This window comes from Physella acuta, unplaced genomic scaffold, assembly GCF_028476545.2.
Source record: "Physella acuta isolate Inbredline_101_S28 unplaced genomic scaffold, ASM2847654v3 ptg000792l, whole genome shotgun sequence".
Lineage (NCBI taxonomy): Eukaryota > Metazoa > Mollusca > Gastropoda > Physidae > Physella > Physella acuta.
Genome location: NW_026732310.1, coordinates 191,520 through 210,050, shown reverse-complemented (window position 1 = coordinate 210,050; position 18,531 = coordinate 191,520). Strand labels below are relative to the sequence as shown.

The 18,531-nt window shown below is 39.2% G+C and overlaps 1 protein-coding gene across 2 annotated transcripts in view; it reads left to right on the top strand.

The window, feature by feature from the left end:
- Positions 1-18,531, top strand: part of LOC131950956 (glutamate receptor 3) — a 41,309-nt gene continuing 22,778 nt past the window's right edge. For both annotated transcript variants that reach the window (XM_059313181.1, XM_059313182.1), the window contains exons 1-2: positions 1-319; positions 15,563-15,745. In XM_059313181.1, coding sequence (XP_059169164.1) covers positions 250-319; positions 15,563-15,745 — 253 coding nt within the window. In that variant the 5' untranslated portion in view covers positions 1-249. The remainder of the gene's footprint in view (positions 320-15,562; positions 15,746-18,531) is intronic.

The window sequence follows — 18,531 nt, the reverse complement described above, 5'->3', positions numbered from 1 at the left end:
CACGCCAGCAACCACAAGAACTGTGCTCGGGCTCAGGACACTTGCCTACAGGGTCCTGGCTGGACAGCAGTTAACTATCCAACCATCCCGAATGGACAGCAGTTAACTATCCAACCATCCCGAATGGACAGCAGTGAACTATTCAAGCATGCAGTTTCAGAAGGAAACATGCTGTCTGATTTAAAAGTTGAAACTAGATTCTAAATTCTCAGCTTGTTACAGTAGTGGGAAGGAGTTGAACTCACACTCATGATGCATCTGTGCTTGCTCTGGTTGTTGGCCACTTTACAGACTACATCGTCTGTCGACAGGTTAGTGGGTAAGTACAGCGACGGTTTATTTAATAAAAGGTCTCTCGGCCATTGATTCTTTCAGTCATTTACCGTATTTTGTTGCCTTTAATCAAGGGATGTCATTTGTATAATTACATTTTAATAACATTTTTATTTTAAGTTTTAATTATTGTGTCACAATCGATAAAGATAAATTTCATGTTCAATTAATATTGCTGGAAAATGCTTAAATTTTAAAACAATTATTTTGGGCTTTCTAGGTCTAGCTCAGTATATAGAAATTTGCGGTTTTTACAATGTGTTCATACGAGTGTTCACATGTCCGTGTGTTTACATGTCCGTGTGTTCACAAGTCCGTGTTCACGTGTCCGTGTGTTCACATGTCCGTGTGTTCACATGTCCGTGTGTTCACATGTCCGTGTGTTCACATGTCCGTGTGTTCACATGTCCGTGTGTTCACATGTCCGTGTGTTCACATGTCCGTGTGTTCACATGTCCGTGTGTTCACATGTCCGTGTGTTCACATGTCCGTGTGTTCACATGTCCGTGTGTTCTCATGTCCGTGTGTTCACATGTCCGTGTGTTCACATGTCCGTGTGTTCACATGTCCGTGTGTTCACATGTCCGTGTGATCACATGTCCGTGTGTTCACATCATGTCCGTGTGTTCACATGTCCGTGTGTTCACATGTCCGTGTGTTCACATGTCCGTGTGTTCACATGTCCGTGTGTTCACATGTCCGTGTGTTCACATGTCCGTGTGTTCACATGTCCGTGTGTTCACATGTCCGTGTGTTCACATGTCCGTGTGTTCACATCATGTCAATGTGTTCACATGTCCGTGTGTTCACATGTCCGTGTGTTCACATGTCCGTGTGTTCACATGTCCGTGTGTTCACATGTCCGTGTGTTCACATGTCCGTGTGTTCACATGTCCGTGTGTTCACATGTCCGTGTGTTCACATGTCCGTGTGTTCACATGTCCGTGTGTTCACATGTCCGTGTGTTCACATGTCCGTGTGTTCACATGTCCGTGTGTTCACATCATGTCCGTGTGTTCACATCATGTCAATGTGTTCACATGTCCGTGTGTTCACATCATGTCCGTGTGTTCACATGTCCGTGTGTTCACATCATGTCCGTGTGTTCACATCATGTCAATGTGTTCACATGTCCGTGTGTTCACATCATGTCCGTGTGTTCACATCATGTCCGTGTGTTCACATGTCCGTGTGTTCACATCATGTCCGTGTGTTCACATCATGTCAATGTGTTCACATGTCCGTGTGTTCACATCATGTCCGTGTGTTCACATCATGTCCGTGTGTTCACATCATGTCAATGTGTTCACATGTCCGTGTGTTCACATCATGTCCGTGTGTTCACATCATGTCCGTGTGTTCACATCATGTCCGTGTGTTCACATCATGTCCGTGTGTTCACATCATGTCCGTGTGATCACATGTCCGTGTGTTCACATCATGTCCGTGTGTTCACATTATGTCCGTGTGTTCACATTATGTCCGTGTGTTCACATCATGTCCGTGTGTTGACTTATCATACCTGCTATCATACATCTCATTGTTTACAAATACTTTGATTTCATATAATGCGGTAGATTGTAAATAAAATATGATAAGTACGCTTGCATGTGCTATCGTTTTATAATAAAACACAGATGCCGTTTTCGCTATACAAATGTTGCCCTAATTACTGAATAAACTTACCAGCAATGGAATAGAGAAGCTAAAATGTGTAGTGTGTGCGCGCCGTGCTAAACTGTTTTCAGCAACGAGTCTATGAAAGTATTGGTACTAGATACTTACTTAGATACCTACCATTAGTTGCAAAAAGCTGTTAGCTTGTTGGGATGTGGCTCCTTGATTTATTGTAAAAACAAAAAGTTGTTAGCTTGTTGGGATGTGGCTCCTTGATTTGTTGTAAAAGCAAAAAGTTGTTAGCTTGTTGAGATGTGGCTCCTTGATTAGTTGCAAAAACAAAAAGTTGTTAGCTTGTTGAGATGTGGCTCATTGATTTGTTGCAAAAACAAAAAGTTGTTAGCTTGTTGAGATGTGGCTCCTTGATTAGTTGCAAAAACAAAAAGTTGTTAGCTTGTTGAGATGGGGCTCCTTGGTTAGTTGCAAAAAGCTGTTAGCTAGTTGGGATGGGGCTCCTTGGTTAGTTGCAAAAACAAAAAGCCGTTAGCTTGTTGAGATGTGGCTACTTGATTTGTTGCAAAAAGTTGTTAGCTTGTTGAGATGTGGCTCATAGATTTATTTCAAAAAGTTGTTAGCTTGTTGAGATGGCTCTTTGATTAGTTGCAAAAACAAAAAGCCGTTAGCTTGTTGAGATGTGGCTACTTGATTAGTTGCAAAAAGTTATTAGCTTGTTTAGATGTGGCTCATAGATTTATTGCAAAAAGTTGTTAGCTTGTTGAGATGGCTCTTTGATTAGTTGCAAAAACAAAAAGCCGTTAGCTTGTTAAGATGTGGCTACTTGATTTGTTGCAAAAAGTTATTAGCTTGTTGAGATGTGGCTCCATGAGTTGTTGTAAAAACCAAAAGTTGTTAGCTTGTTGAGATGTGGCTCCTTGATTAGTTGCAAAATGTTGTTAGCTTGTTGAGATGTGGCTCCTTGATTTGTTGTAAAAACAAAATGTTGTTAGCTTGTTGAGATGTGGCTCCTTGATTTGTTGCAAAAACAAAAAGTTGTTAGCTTGTTGAGATGTGGCTCCTTGATTTGTTGTAAAAACAAAATGTTGTTAGCTTGTTGAGATGTGGCTCCTTGATTTGTTGTAAAAACAAAAAGTTGTTAGCTTGTTGAGATGTGGCTCTTTGGTTTATTGCAAAAAGTTGTTAGCTTGTTTAGATGTGGCTCCTTGATTTGTTGCAAGACGCTTCTTCCACTCTACCATCAGCATTTGTCTGTTATCCCCCTCTCCTTCCCCTCCCCCTTCCTCATACACACATCTCAATCGTGGCTACGCTACTGATAAATTGCTTTGTTTTTTTAAGTGAGCAGCGTAAAAGTAATGCTTTTTTCAATGAATCTTTTTACTTTCTCATATATTAGAAGTATAGAGAAAGTCTTGTAATCGTGCATAAAAAAAGCGAGATTTTTACAAATCTCGATGTTTTACACCTCACAGATACGGAAAAACATAATTTTGCAATCGTGTCCGTATGTCTGTGTGTGTGTCTGTCTGTCTGTCTGTGTGCGTAAACACGATAACTTGAGTACCGTTACAACTAGGTTGATGTTTCATATATAGGTATTTTATCAAAATCGTAAATCCTGGTCAACTTTTGAGTGATTTCCGATAACCGGAAGTGGTACTTTTTCTACTTTGAATTTTTCAAAAGCCTATAACTTGAGTACTATTTCAGATAGATAAATGAAATTTCACATGTAAGTAAAAGATCTATATCTCTACCTTCTGTCAAATTTTGAGTAATTTTCGTTGACCGGAAGTACTAATTTACGCTATTTTCCGATTTCTCAAAAAACGCATGTAAATTTTTAAAGTACTAATAATATTGCGCACTATTATGAACATCTTTATTTGACGTTCGCTTGGTGCGCAATTCTTTTTTCGACTAGATTTTATTCTATTTTTAAAAGTTTAAGTATACTAAAATCATGTCTATATTCCGAGTTGCCATCCCACGTAGTGTTATATTAGAATATTCGAGAAAGTTTAGGGGAGATCACTCCCGGTTTATTAAAATAAAAAAATGTTTTTTATCTTTTAAAAATGGTAATGCCTAGTTGTAACTTGGTATATTAACTGCGAAATAGTGCAAAATAAAAAATATTTTTATTAAAAGCTTTTATTTAACTCACTTCCTCGTCAGTCTGTCTGTCTAGACGGAAACGCAGGAGTGAAAATTCGGACAGTTCTACTTGACCGATACGATTCACAGTTGGCACGTGGGTCAAGACATGAAGACAATGCAATCTGAAACTAAATTTGACTTAATTGGATGCCTAATTAATTTTTTATGAATTAATAAAAATTTGGACCGAATTAGTAGGCATGTCTAGCCAACCACACCACACGCGTCATCACCTTCAATAGCTGCGCCATCACGTAATGGCTGCGTTCAAAAACCATTGCGCGCCTACTGAACGTGATGTTCAGTAGGCGCGCAATGGTTTTTAGTCATGTAACTCTATTGTAAATAAAACATGTAAAGTACTGAAAAATAAACCGGGAGTGTTCTCCCCTAAACTTTCTCGAATATTCTTATATAAAATAACAAGGGATGGGAACTCGGGCTATAGACATGATTTTTAATCCATTTTAAATACTTAAAGTTTTAAAAATAGAATAAAATCTCGTAGACAAATTAATTGCACACCAAGTGAACGCGAATAAAAAAGCGCATAATAGTGCGCAATATTATTAGTACTTTTAAAATTTACATTAGTTTTTTGAGAAATCGGAAGTAGCGTAAATAAGTACTTCCGGTCAACGAAAAATTCTCAAAATTTGACAGTAGGTAGAGAATTAGATCTTTTACTTACATATCAAATTTCATTTATCTATCTGAAATAGTACTCAAGTTATAGGCTTTTGAAAAATTCAAAGTAGAAAAAGTACCACTTCCGGTTATCCGAAATCGCTCAAAAGTTGATAGGGATCTACGATTTTGATAAAATACTTGTATATGAAATTTCATCAACCTAGCTGTAACGGTACTCAAGTTATCGTGTTTACACACGGACACACACACACACACACACACACACAGACACACAGACATACGGACAAGATTGCAAAATTATGTTTTTCCGTATCAGTGAGATGTAAAACGTCGAGATTTGCAAAAATCTCGATTTTTTTTTTTGCACGATTACAAGACTTTCTCTATACTTCGTATATACGAGAAAGTAAAAATTCATAAAAAACGTTTTAATAACAAGCTTTTATGTAATGATGCACTAAAAAGTAGAAAATAAATTATAGACTACTATTTAAATAACTATAAAGAAAAGCGTGGGTCACTTTAGTATCTATTGGATACCTTTACTAATGTTAAGGAAGACACCCACGCTTTTCTTTATAGTTATTTAAATAGTAGTCTATAATTTATTTTCTACTTTTTAGTGCATCATTACATAAAAGCTTGTTATTAAAACGTTTTTTATGAATTTTTTAAATCTTTTTAAAATAGCATTGGCTATTCGTTGCTCATTAGGAATACTACCCATGTATTGTGTGATTTATTCAGATACTTTTTATTTATTTTTGTTGAGAGGACTACAGGAGCAACAGGTGGGCGCTGTAAACAATACGTTTCAGTATAAACTCAGTTCAGTATTTAAGGGAATATGTTCAGATTATTTTAGAGGTTCAATTAATGGTAGTTTTTAAAGTTGGATAAATGACACCACAAAAATAAACTTAGGACATGATTCGTTGTAAGCTAACAAATAATGAAGAAATGATTCAACGACATCTTTATAAAGCAGCCTTTAATTTAATGTAGCCTGGCGGGCGGAAAATGATGTTGTTGTTATACGAATTCCTGCTAGAACTAGCTATCCTATGTCCCAGTAACAAGTATTCATCACTCACTCACTAAACATCTCTCAAAACCAGCTTTTTTCTATTTCCCGGATAATTGATTGGTTAAAAAATATAAGAATACTAGCCGTCCCGGCCAGGCCCTGCTCTGGCTTCTGTGAAAAACCCTTCTGTTAAAGACCATCACCTGTGTGTTTAGTAATCATCATAAACCCGGCATTGCCCACCCAAACCACAACCAACTAAAACCAAAACAACAAAACGCAAACATAACGCTAACACAATTACAAATACAAACGAATACAAAAACTTACAACAAACCAACCACAACCACAAACACCAATACGAACACAAAGAAAAAAGCAAACGAAAACAAACCAAATCCAAACACAAAACCAACCACAAACACAAACCCAAAGAAAAAAACAAACGAAAAAGCAAACGAAAACAAACCAAATACAAACGCAAAACCAAACACAAACCCAAAGAAAAAAAACACAAAAGAAAAAACAAACGAAAACAAACCAAATCCAAACGCAAAACCAACCTCAAACACAAATACAAACACAAACCCAATGAAAATAAAACACAAACGAAAACGAAAAAAGAAAGAACAAAAACGAACCAAATCAAAACGCAACCACTAACGCAAACCCAACCTAAACACAAAGAAAACACTAACGCGAATATAAACGCAAAGTGCTCACGGGGCTGAATCGCCTACTTCAACTTAATAAACGACTATAGTACCCCAACTTATTCATAGTCTTTTGCACTCACTTTAATGAACGTAGGCGCGAAACCGAACACGGGAGGCCCGGGACCCCAAATAGCACCCTGTCTGGGCGCCAGAGGACGCACCATGACGTCACCGCCTGATTGAACTTAGTAAACGCCTATAGTGCATAACTTATTTATAGTCTTTTGAACTCACGCGAACGTAGATACCATAGCGTACACCGGAAGGCCCGGGGCGCCAAATAGCACCCTGTCGGGGTGCCGGAGGACGCCCGGATTTGATTCACTTAAAGACTATAGTAACCTTTCTTATCCATAGTCTATAGCACTGTTTAAAACAAAATTATGCAGCATAGCGCTCACATGATAGCCCAGGGTGCCAAATCAAACCGTGCAGGGGCGCCGGCGGACGCGCCTGTTTCAATTTAGTGAACAAAAATGATAATACTCCAAGCTTATCCGTAAATGGAAAGAAATAAACGTATATGATTTGTAGGACCTGGCTTATTAAATGTTATTGATTTTAAAAAAAAAATAATAATTATTGAACAGTATGTTCAGTGTATAGAATAAATAAAAGGCAGTGTTAAAAATACCTAACGACATTGCACTTAATCAATCCCCGCTAATTGTGTAATTATTTTTTTTTTCTTAACACCAAAAACAAAGTAATAAAATGTTAATTCTCTCTTCTTAAGGATTTATTTTTCATTAAAGGGAAGTAGCTTTGCAGTCAATACATTTCCGACACAATTTTAGAAATTTTATAAACGTCGATGCACTTTTTAAAAATTTTATGTCGTGTTCATAATTGAAAATTATTCTTCTAAGTAAATAGAATGAAAATTGTTTTTAAAGACTTTCAATGGTAATTTTTCGACTCGTAAATTTAGACTTTGAGCACGATAAAAAATCTAACACTTAAATCCGTAGAACTGTCAACGACAAACTTTTTTTTGCCACACGTTACAGAACTGAGCTTTATATATTAGATTATTTATTAACGATAAATGAGGAAGCACATTTTTAAATAAAAACAAGTTAATTAAAAAGTCAAGTGACATTTAAGCGCAATTTCCTTATGTTATCTAAAAATAGCTCTGTCGTAGCGTCAATCAAGAGCAGGGTTAGTAAAACCATTGGTTAAAATACATGTTTTATTTACAATAGAGTTACATGACTAAAAACCATTGCGCGCCTTGCTACTGAACGTGATGACGCCGCCATTGAACGTGATGGCGCAGCTATTGAACGTGATGACGCGTGTGGTGTGGTTGGATAAAAATGCCTACTAATTCGGTCCAAATTGTAATTAATTCAAAAAATATTTTGTGACCGAACAAAAGGATATTTTTGAAAACTTTCTTCGGCAATATTGTTCTAAATTATGGCAGAAATCGATTGGTACATGTTTCAAATCGCTAAGTGGTCTGGTTGCCGAGATATGGGCCAAAAAACTGCTTTTTTTCGAGTTTTTTTTAGGCTTTTCCGGGAAATCCATGAAAGAAACCCGGAATTTTTATGGCCTATGTTCATCCTCGTAACTTGCTTAACATAATTGCTTTTGGAACTGGTCATCGATATTGCTTCGTTGAGGAGGAGATACGACTTAAAGCTGTGGACACACATTCATCCATCCATTCATCCATCCAGAAATGACGGGTTAATAAACGCAATTCTCCAGAATGGAAATTGCGCTAAAAATTAGCATTCAAATAAAAGCTAAGTGTTTTGTACTACACTAGTAAATGTTTTGTGTATGGTGTATATTACAACACAACGAAATGTATGGTGTATCTTACAACACAACTAAATATTTAAGGTTTGATGAATATTACAACATCAGAGTTTCTTCCAGCCCCCCCCCCCCACCCCGAAGAAAGTCCCCCGAACGAAATGGAATTAATATAGAAAATATATACTTTTAACAGTGACCACCCCCCCCCCCTCCGGAAAAATTAGTCCGCCCCCCCCCCCCCCAAAAAAATTGCAAGTCCCCCCCCCCCCCCCCCGGAGAAAAAATTCTAGAAGAAACACTGTACAGCATGAATAAAAACTCAATGTTTGGTTATTCACTGCAAGAAAAATCTAGCCGTGTCCCTTGTGTTAAAAACAGCTTCAGTCAAAATGAGATATGAATCGTAAGCATAGATTGAACTCCTGAACAAATATCATTATAATTCTCTGCTGTCATCCATTTTATAGCCAAGATATTTAAAATCACGCATCCAATGCTGCAAGTTCATTGTTACACGCATGCAATGCCACAATCCACCATACCAGCCAAATAAAAAACACCAGGTTTTTGTTTCAGACTTGAAATTTCAAGGGGGGGGGGGGGAAAGGTGGGGAGGGGTAATCACTGATTAAAGTATATATCTTCTACATAATTTTAATTTTAATTTTTTTTTTAAATAATAAACACGCAACAAATGAAAAACTTGATTTCCCAATTCTGTAATAATTCATAATTCTGTATTTCCTAATTCAGTAACAATTCATAATTCGTTATTTCCTAGTTCTGTAACAATTCGTAATTCTTTTATCGTTGGACAAATAATACCTCTAGCTCCTATGTTAATGCGGTTTTTTTTACGAATGTTTTGTTAGTTTATCCATCAACCCATTCTGAATAGTAGAAATGTATTAAAATACTAAACCAAAATCTGTCTTATATAACATAGTTCTCTTATCTTTAGAAGAGCATTTATATGGTACATTAACACATGAGCTAGTGAGATTGTTCATTGACAATGGTTCATTAACATATGAGCTAGTGATATTGTTCAGTGACAAAGGTACATTAACATATGAGCTAGTGATATTGTTCAGTAACAATGGTACATTAACACAGGAGCTAGTGATATTGTATACTGACAATGGTACATTAACATATGAGCTAGTGATATTGTTCAGTAACAATGGTACATTAACATATGAGCTAGTGATATTGTTCAGTGACAAAGGTACATTAACACATGAGCTAGTGATATTGTATACTGACAATGGTACATTAACATATGAGCTAGTGATATTGTTCAGTAACAATGGTACATTAACATATGAGCTAGTGATATTGTATACTGACAATGGTACATTAACATATGAGCTAGTGATATTGTTCAGTAACAATGGTACATTAACATATGAGCTAGTGATATTGTTCAGTAACAATGGTACATTAACACATGAGCTAGTGATATTGTTCAGTGACAAAGGTACATTAACATATGAGCTAGTGATATTGTTCAGTAACAATGGTACATTAACACAGGAGCTAGTGATATTGTATACTGACAATGGTACATTAACATATGAGCTAGTGATATTGTTCAGTAACAATGGTACATTAACACAGGAGCTAGTGATATTGTATACTGACAATGGTACATTAAAATATGAGCTAGTGATATTGTTCAGTAACAATGGTACATTAACACAGGAGCTAGTGATATTGTATACTGACAATGGTACATTAACATATGAGATAGTGATATTGTTCAGTGACAAAGGTACATTAACATATGAGCTAGTGATATTGTATACTGAAAATGGTACATTAATACAGTAGCTAATGATTTTGTTCACTTACAATGGTACAGTAAGATCGTGTAACTTCAGTAAAATAAATGCTGTCGTAAGTGAAGGTGTTGTAACCTCAGTAAAAAATAAATGCTGTAGCCAGTAAAGTTGTAACCTCAGTAAAAAATAAATGCTGTAGCCAGTAAAGTTGTAACCTCAGTAAAAAATAAATGCTGTAGCCAGTAAAGTTGTAACCTCAGTAAAAAATAAATGCTGTAGCCAGTAAAGTTGTAACCTCAGTAAAAAATAAATGCTGTAGCCAGTAAAGTTGTAACCTCAGTAAAATAAATGCTGTAGCCAGTGAAAGTGTTGTAGCCAGTCAAGATCGTGTTACATAAATTTAAAAAATGCTGCGTTTATTAATGCACGCACTGGTTGACTGACGATTCTACTTTTCGAACATTTCGGCTCGGCAGCCGTCGCCGTTTGAAGAAAATATTTGTAGATTCAAATGCAATTGCGTACCATTTTATTGACTGTCTATGCTTTAGAAATAGATTTAATTATTAGATTTATTTTACCAGCATTTTAAAAAAGAGGAATTTATTTCAACGATTTAACCGCAAGAGCACTACCGTAATTGGCATAAAGAGACCGATGTTAGGTCTGGGAGACTTGAGCTGTTCCACAGACACTGGGGCGCCCGGTAGCCTCTCTTGATATTTTCCCTGGTGCCGAATCAACAACTAAGATCTACAAGATACGGGCTTTTAGAAAGTAGTTACCATCCGTCAGTCTGGAGCAATACGGAACTACATCAGATAATCAAAGGGTTGTGTAAATTATCTCTAATTTAATTAAATAATCAAAGGGTTATGTATATTATCTCTAGGTAATCAAATAATCAAAGGTTTGTGTAAATTATCCCTAATTTAATTAAATAATCAAGCGGTTGTGTATAATATCTCTAATGTAATCAAATAATCAAAGAGTTGTGTAAATTAACTCTAATTTAATTAAATAATCAAGCGGTTGTGTATAATATCTCTAATGTTATCAAGTAATCAAGCGGTTGTGTATTCTATTTCCAGAAATTTTCATGTTAAAATCCATACACAAACCCTATTAATGTAAAGCCCATACAACATTGGTTACAAAGCTATTGTTTATCAAAATACATATCTTAATGCGTACATTTATCGTGTTTCAAGACCAACCCATTTAAGACTTACTATACCAACCCATGCTGTACTAGACCAACTCATAATAGAGTCACTAGACCAACCTATGCTGGAGTCACTAGACCAACCCATTTTGCACTAGACCAACCCATGCTGTACTAGACCAACCCATGCTGGAGTCACTAGACCAACTCATGCTGGAGTCACTAGACCAACCCATGCTGGAGTCACTAGACCAACCCATGCTGCACTAGACCAACCCATGCGGCACTAGACCAACCCATGCTGGAGTCACTAGACCAACCCATGCTGGAGTCACTAGACCAACCCATGCTGCACTAGACCAACCCATGCGGCACTAGACCAACCGATGCTGGAGTCACTAGACCAACCCATGCAGTACTAGACCAACCCATGCTGGAATCACTAGACCAACCCATGCTGGAGTCACTAGACCAACTCATGCAAGAGTCACTAGACCAACCCATGCTGCACTAGACCAACCCATGCGGCACTAGACCAACCCATGCTGGAGTTACTAGACCAACCCATGCTGTACTAGACCAACCCATGCTGGAGTCACTAGACCAACCCATGCTGGAGTCACTAGACCAACCCATGCTGCACTAGACCAACCCATGCGGCACTAGACCAACTCATGCTGGAGTCACTAGACCAACCCATGCGGCACTAGACCAACCCATGCTGGAGTCACTAGACCAACTCATGCTGGAGTCACTAGACCAACCCATGTTGTACTAGACCAACTCATGCTGGAGTCACTAGACCAACCCATGTTGTACTAGACCAACTCATGCTGGAGTCACTAGACCAACCCATGCTGGAGTCACTAGACCAACCCATGCTGTACTAGACCAACTCATGCTGGAGTCACTAGACCAACCCATGTTGTACTAGACCAACTCATGCTGGAGTCACTAGACCAACCCATGCTGGAGTCACTAGACCAACTCATGCTGGAGTCACTAGACCAACCCATGCTGCACTAGACCAACCCATGCGGCACTAGACCAACCCATGCTGAAGTCACTAGACCAACCCATGCAGTACTAGACCAACCCATGCTGGAATCACTAGACCAACCCATGCTGGAGTCACTAGACCAACCCATGCTGGAGTCACTAGACCAACCCATGCTGCACTAGACCAACCCATGCTGCACTAGACCAACCCATGCTGGAGTCACTAGACCAACCCATGCTGGAGTCACTAGACCAACCCATGCTGCACTAGACCAACCCATGCTGAAGTCACTAGACCAACCCATGCTGCACTAGACCAACCCATGCGGCACTAGACCAACCCATGCTGAAGTCACTAGACCAACCCATGCAGTACTAGACCAACCCATGCTGGAATCACTAGACCAACCCATGCTGGAGTCACTAGACCAATCCATGCTGCACTAGACCAACCCATGCTGTACTAGACCAACCCATGCTGGAGTTACTAGACCAACCCATGCTGAAGTCACTAGACCAACCCATGCGGCACTAGACCAACCCATGCTGGAGTCACTAGACCAACCCATGCTGGAGTCACTAGACCAACCCATGCTGCACTAGACCAACCCATGCGGCACTAGACCAACCCATGCTGGAGTTACTAGACCAACCCATGCTGGAGTCACTAGACCAACCCATGCTGCACTAGACCAACCCATGCTGGAGTCACTAGACCAACCCATGCTGCACTAGACCAACCCTTGCTGGAGTCACTAGACCAACCCATGCGGCACTAGACCAACCCATGCTGGAGTCACTAGACCAACCCATGCTGGAGTCACTAGACAAACCCATGCTGCACTAGACCAACCCATGCGGCACTAGATCAACCCATGCTGGAGTCACTAGACCAACCCATGCGGCACTAGACCAACCCATGCTGCACTAGACCAACCCATGCTGGAGTCACTAGACCAACTCATGCTGGAGTCACTAGACCAACCCATGCTGCACTAGACCAACCCATGCGGCACTAGACCAACCCATGCTGGAGTTACTAGACCAACCCATGCTGCACTAGACCAACCCATGCTGCACTAGACCAACCCATGCTGGAGTCACTAGACCAACTCATGCTGGAGTCACTAGACCAACCCATGCTGCACTAGACCAACCCATGCGGCACTAGACCAACCCATGCTGGAGTTACTAGACCAACCCATGCTGTACTAGACCAACCCATGCTGGAGTCACTAGACCAACCCATGCTGGAGTCACTAGACCAACCCATGCTGCACTAGACCAACCCATGCGGCACTAGACCAACTCATGCTGGAGTCACTAGACCAACTCATGCTGGAGTCACTAGACCAACCCATGCGGCACTAGACCAACCCATGCAGTACTAGACCAACCCATGCTGGAATCACTAGACCAACCCATGCTGGAGTCACTAGACCAATCCATGCTGCACTAGACCAACCCATGTTGTACTTGAACAACCCATGCTGGAATCACTAGACCAACCCATGCTGGAGTCACTAGACCAACCCATGCTGGAGTCACTAGACCAACCCATGCTGCACTAGACCAACCCATGCGGCACTAGACCAACCCATGCTGGAGTTACTAGACCAACCCATGCTGGAGTCACTAGACCAACCCATGCTGCACTAGACCAACCCATGCTGGAGTCACTAGACCAACCCATGCTGCACTAGACCAACCCTTGCTGGAGTCACTAGACCAACCCATGCGGCACTAGACCAACCCATGCTGGAGTCACTAGACCAACCCATGCTGGAGTCACTAGACAAACCCATGCTGCACTAGACCAACCCATGCGGCACTAGACCAACCCATGCTGGAGTCACTAGACCAACCCATGCGGCACTAGACCAACCCATGCTGCACTAGACCAACCCATGCTGAAGTCACTAGACCAACCCATGCAGTACTAGACCAACCCATGCTGGAATCACTAGACCAACCCATGCTGGAGTCACTAGACCAACCCATGCTGCACTAGACCAACCCATGCTGGAGTCACTAGACCAACCCATGCTGGAGTCACTAGACAAACCCATGCTGCACTAGACCAACCCATGCTGGAGTCACTAGACCAACCCATGCAGTACTAGACCAACCCATGCTGGAGTCTCTAGACCAACCCATGCAGTACTAGACCAACCCATGCTGCACTAACCAACCCATGGTGGAGTTACTAGACCAACCCATGCTGGAGTCACTAGACCAACCCATGCTGCACTAGACCAACCCATGCTGGAGTCACTAGACCAACCCATGTTGTACTAGACCAACCCATGCAGTACTAGACCAACCCATGCTGGAGTCACTAGACCAACCCATTCTGGAGTCACTAGACCAACCCATGCTGCACTAGACCAACCCATGCTGGAGTTACTAGACCAACCCATGCTGGAGTTACTAGACCAACCCATGCAGTACTAGACCAACCCATGCGGCACTAGACCAACCCATGCTGGAGTCACTAGACCAACCCATGCTGTACTAGACCAACCCATGCGGCACTAGACCAACCCATGCTGTACTAGACCAACCCATGCTGGAGTCACTAGACCAACCCATGCTGCACTAGACCAACTCATGCTGTACTAGACCAACCCATGCGGCACTAGACCAACCCATGCTGTACTAGACCAACCCATGCTGGAGTCACTAGACCAACCCATGCGGCACTAGACCAACCCATGCTGTACTAGACCAACCCATGCTGGAGTCACTAGACCAACCCATGCTGTACTAGACCAACCCATGCGGCACTAGACCAACCCATGCTGTACTAGACCAACCCATGCTGGAGTCACTAGACCAACCCATGCCAAGTAAAAATGTTAGATCGTGGCATGTCATTGCATTGTTTGATAAATATTACTCAAGGTTAGTGTCCGAAAAACGATAGGACAAGAAAAGAACAGTGGATTAATAAAGACGAATTTATTTGAAGCATTATGTTTTTAATTGACTTTATAGAGCCATCATTTTCCGCACGTTTTTAAAAATTGTTTTTACTATTTACAATTGTTGGCCAAGCGGCAGAACGCACGTTTGACATCCCGAAAGTCTTGGGTTCGGATCACGGGCTCTGGTCCGTAGAGTGTCTTTAAATCCACCCAGCTGTACTGGGTACCTGGCTCACGCATAGCAAAGTAAACGCTAAGGACAGGAAGTGGACTGCATTAGCCTTTTATTTTCCACATCACTGAAACTGGTTGAGTTCACTTCCTCCTATTTCGTCCCATGCCCATAATGTTACTGAATGATCAGCTGTAACTTTCTTATTCCTCCCCAGGCTTAATTTTACAAGACAACATGGACATCACAGACCGAGAGTATGAACAAGCCTTTAATTTCGCCACGTTTGTCTTGAACGGAAATTTGCTGCGCGAAGACCGAGCAGGTAAAGAGAACGTCCACCTCCACACGATTCGTAACAAAACGGTGATGAGCGACAACTACAAGCTCGGGGGAGCGAGTAAGTGACCCTTTTAATCCCATAGTCATATGACCATTCTAATTCCATCATAGTCATGCGACCATTCTAATTCCAGCATAGTCATGTGACCATTCTAATTCCAGCATAGTCATGTGACCGTTCTAATTCCATCATAGTCATGTGACCATTCTAATTCCAGCATAGTCATGTGACCATTCTAATTTCAGCATAGTCATGTGACCATTCCAATTCCAGCATAGTCATGTGACCATTCTAATTTCAGCATAGTCATGTGACCATTCTAATTCCATCATAGTCATGTGACCATTCTAATTCCAGCATAGTCATGTGACCATTCTAATTTCAGCATAGTCATGTGACCATTCTAATTTCAGCATAGTCATGTGACCATTCTAATTCCAGCATAATCATGTGACCATTCTAATTCCGTCATTGTCAAGTGACCATTTCTGTAACACTCACTTGTATTATAGTTCTGTTTACAACGTTTAAACTGTTTTAGTATGTTGTGTCTGTTTTCGTGCGAGTAAAAGAAGAATTTTAATACATGGCCGGTACAGATATGTGAGTGCTCTTTTAAATGCTTGTGCATTATAAACAAGAACTAGTCCTATGTATGTATGTATGATATAAGCAAGAACTAGTCCTATATATGTATGATATAAGCAAGAACTAGTCCTATATATGTATGATATAAGCAAGAACTAGTCCTATATATGTATGATATAAGCAAGAACTAGTCCTATATATGTATGATATAAGCAAGAACTAGTCCTATATATGTACGATATAAGCAAGAACTAGTCCTATATATGTATGATATAAGCAAGAACTAGTCCTATATATGTATGATATAAGCAAGAACTAGTCCTATATATGTATGATATAAGCTAGAACTAGTCCTATATATGTATGATATAAGCAAGAACTAGTCCGATATATGTATGATATAAGCAAGAACTAGTCCTATATATGTATGATATAAGCAAGAACCAGTCCTATATATGTATGATATAAGCAAGAACTAGTCCTATATATGTATGATATAAGCAAGAACTAGTCCTATATATGTATGATATAAACTAGAACTAGTCCTATATATGTATGATATAAGCAAGAACTAGTCCGATATATGTATGATATAAGCAAGAACTAGTCCTATATATGTATGATATAAGCAAGAACCAGTCCTATATATGTATGATATAAGCAAGAACTAGTCCGATATATGTATGATATAAGCAAGAACTAGTCCTATATATGTATGATATAAGCAAGAACCAGTCTGATATATGTATGATATAAGCAAGAACTAGTCCGATATATGTATGATATAAGCAATTACCAGTCCTATATATGTATAATATAAGCATGAACGAGTTACATGTACGAATGTACATGTTAGCGTGTCTGTGTGTCTGTTTTACTGTATACTTTTATTTTAAATAAGCTAACAAAATAAAATAAAAATTAACAAGTAACATCACATTAGTGTTAAAAAAACAACAACATTAAATATAACAAGTCATTAAACTATTGTTTCTTTTGGGGTGTTATGGGGGCTACTCTCCCAAGAATATTAATGATCTGTATAAGAAACTTATGTTGGTACTTTCTTGTACTGATAATAGTTTGTCATGTTCTACCGTTAGACGGTTAGAGCAATAGGTCTATCTCATGGGTCGGCAACCTGCGGCTCTTTTGATGTTAGCATGCGGCTCTCCAGTTCCATAATAATTATTTTAATTTTCAAAACTCAAAAAAAAAAAAAAAATTAAACTGTAAAAATAAAAACAACTTTAAACAAAATAAAAAAACAATCAGAATAGGTGGAGTAGAGCAGAGGCGTCGCGAGGTAGGGGGGGGGGGGGGTGCGGACCGCACCGGGTGACACCATTTAGGGTGTGACACCAAGGCTAAAAAATGTACAAAGTATATAGCTGGAAAATTAATTTTGCCAGTCAATTAATGCTAAATTAGAGTAAAAAATTTACAAATCCCGACAAACGTGGCAAGGAGACACAATCACATTAACCTGCTAAATATAGAGAAAAGAATGCTACATCCAACTGTATTAGTTACCTACTACATATAAACATCTTTATTGTTAACTGTACACATTATAAAGCTATCACCTAAGGGTCACACCAACTGCAAAATTTACAGAGGAAAAGATGTTAAGTTGAATATTTTTAGTTACTGGTAATTAAAGTCAATCAACGACCAGGGCTTGGGTGTCACCATATCTAATAATTTAGCCAATGCGGGCATTGGCCGACTTCGGGCTTTGACCGTAACATCTCTACAGTGTTGAGGTGGTGGGCAGTGGCGGAACTAGAAAAAAAGGGCCACCCCGCAAAAAAAAATTCCCCCCCATATATATATATATATATATATATATATATATATATATATATATATATATATATATATATATATATATATATATATATATATATATTCAAAATATATGAACATAGGATACTCCATTCTGGCCTGATCGGGTTTTGAAAAAATTTAAGTCTTTGTTTTTTTTCAATGAAAACAAATAACAACAACATCTCATGTGTGTGAGTGCATTAGTCTGTTTTGAAAATCTCTGCTTTATTTTATGTCGGTTGTAATTACATTTCCAAATCTTGAGATGGTCAAAAGAATATGAAATATCAAAGATTTGTACATGTAATGGTTTCTCGTGTTATGTTTATTTTTATGTCTTTTTGTATTTATATTATTAATTTTAAATACATATCCTTTTTATACTATGCCATTCTTTAGTATGTGTTTAAAAAAATAATTAAGAG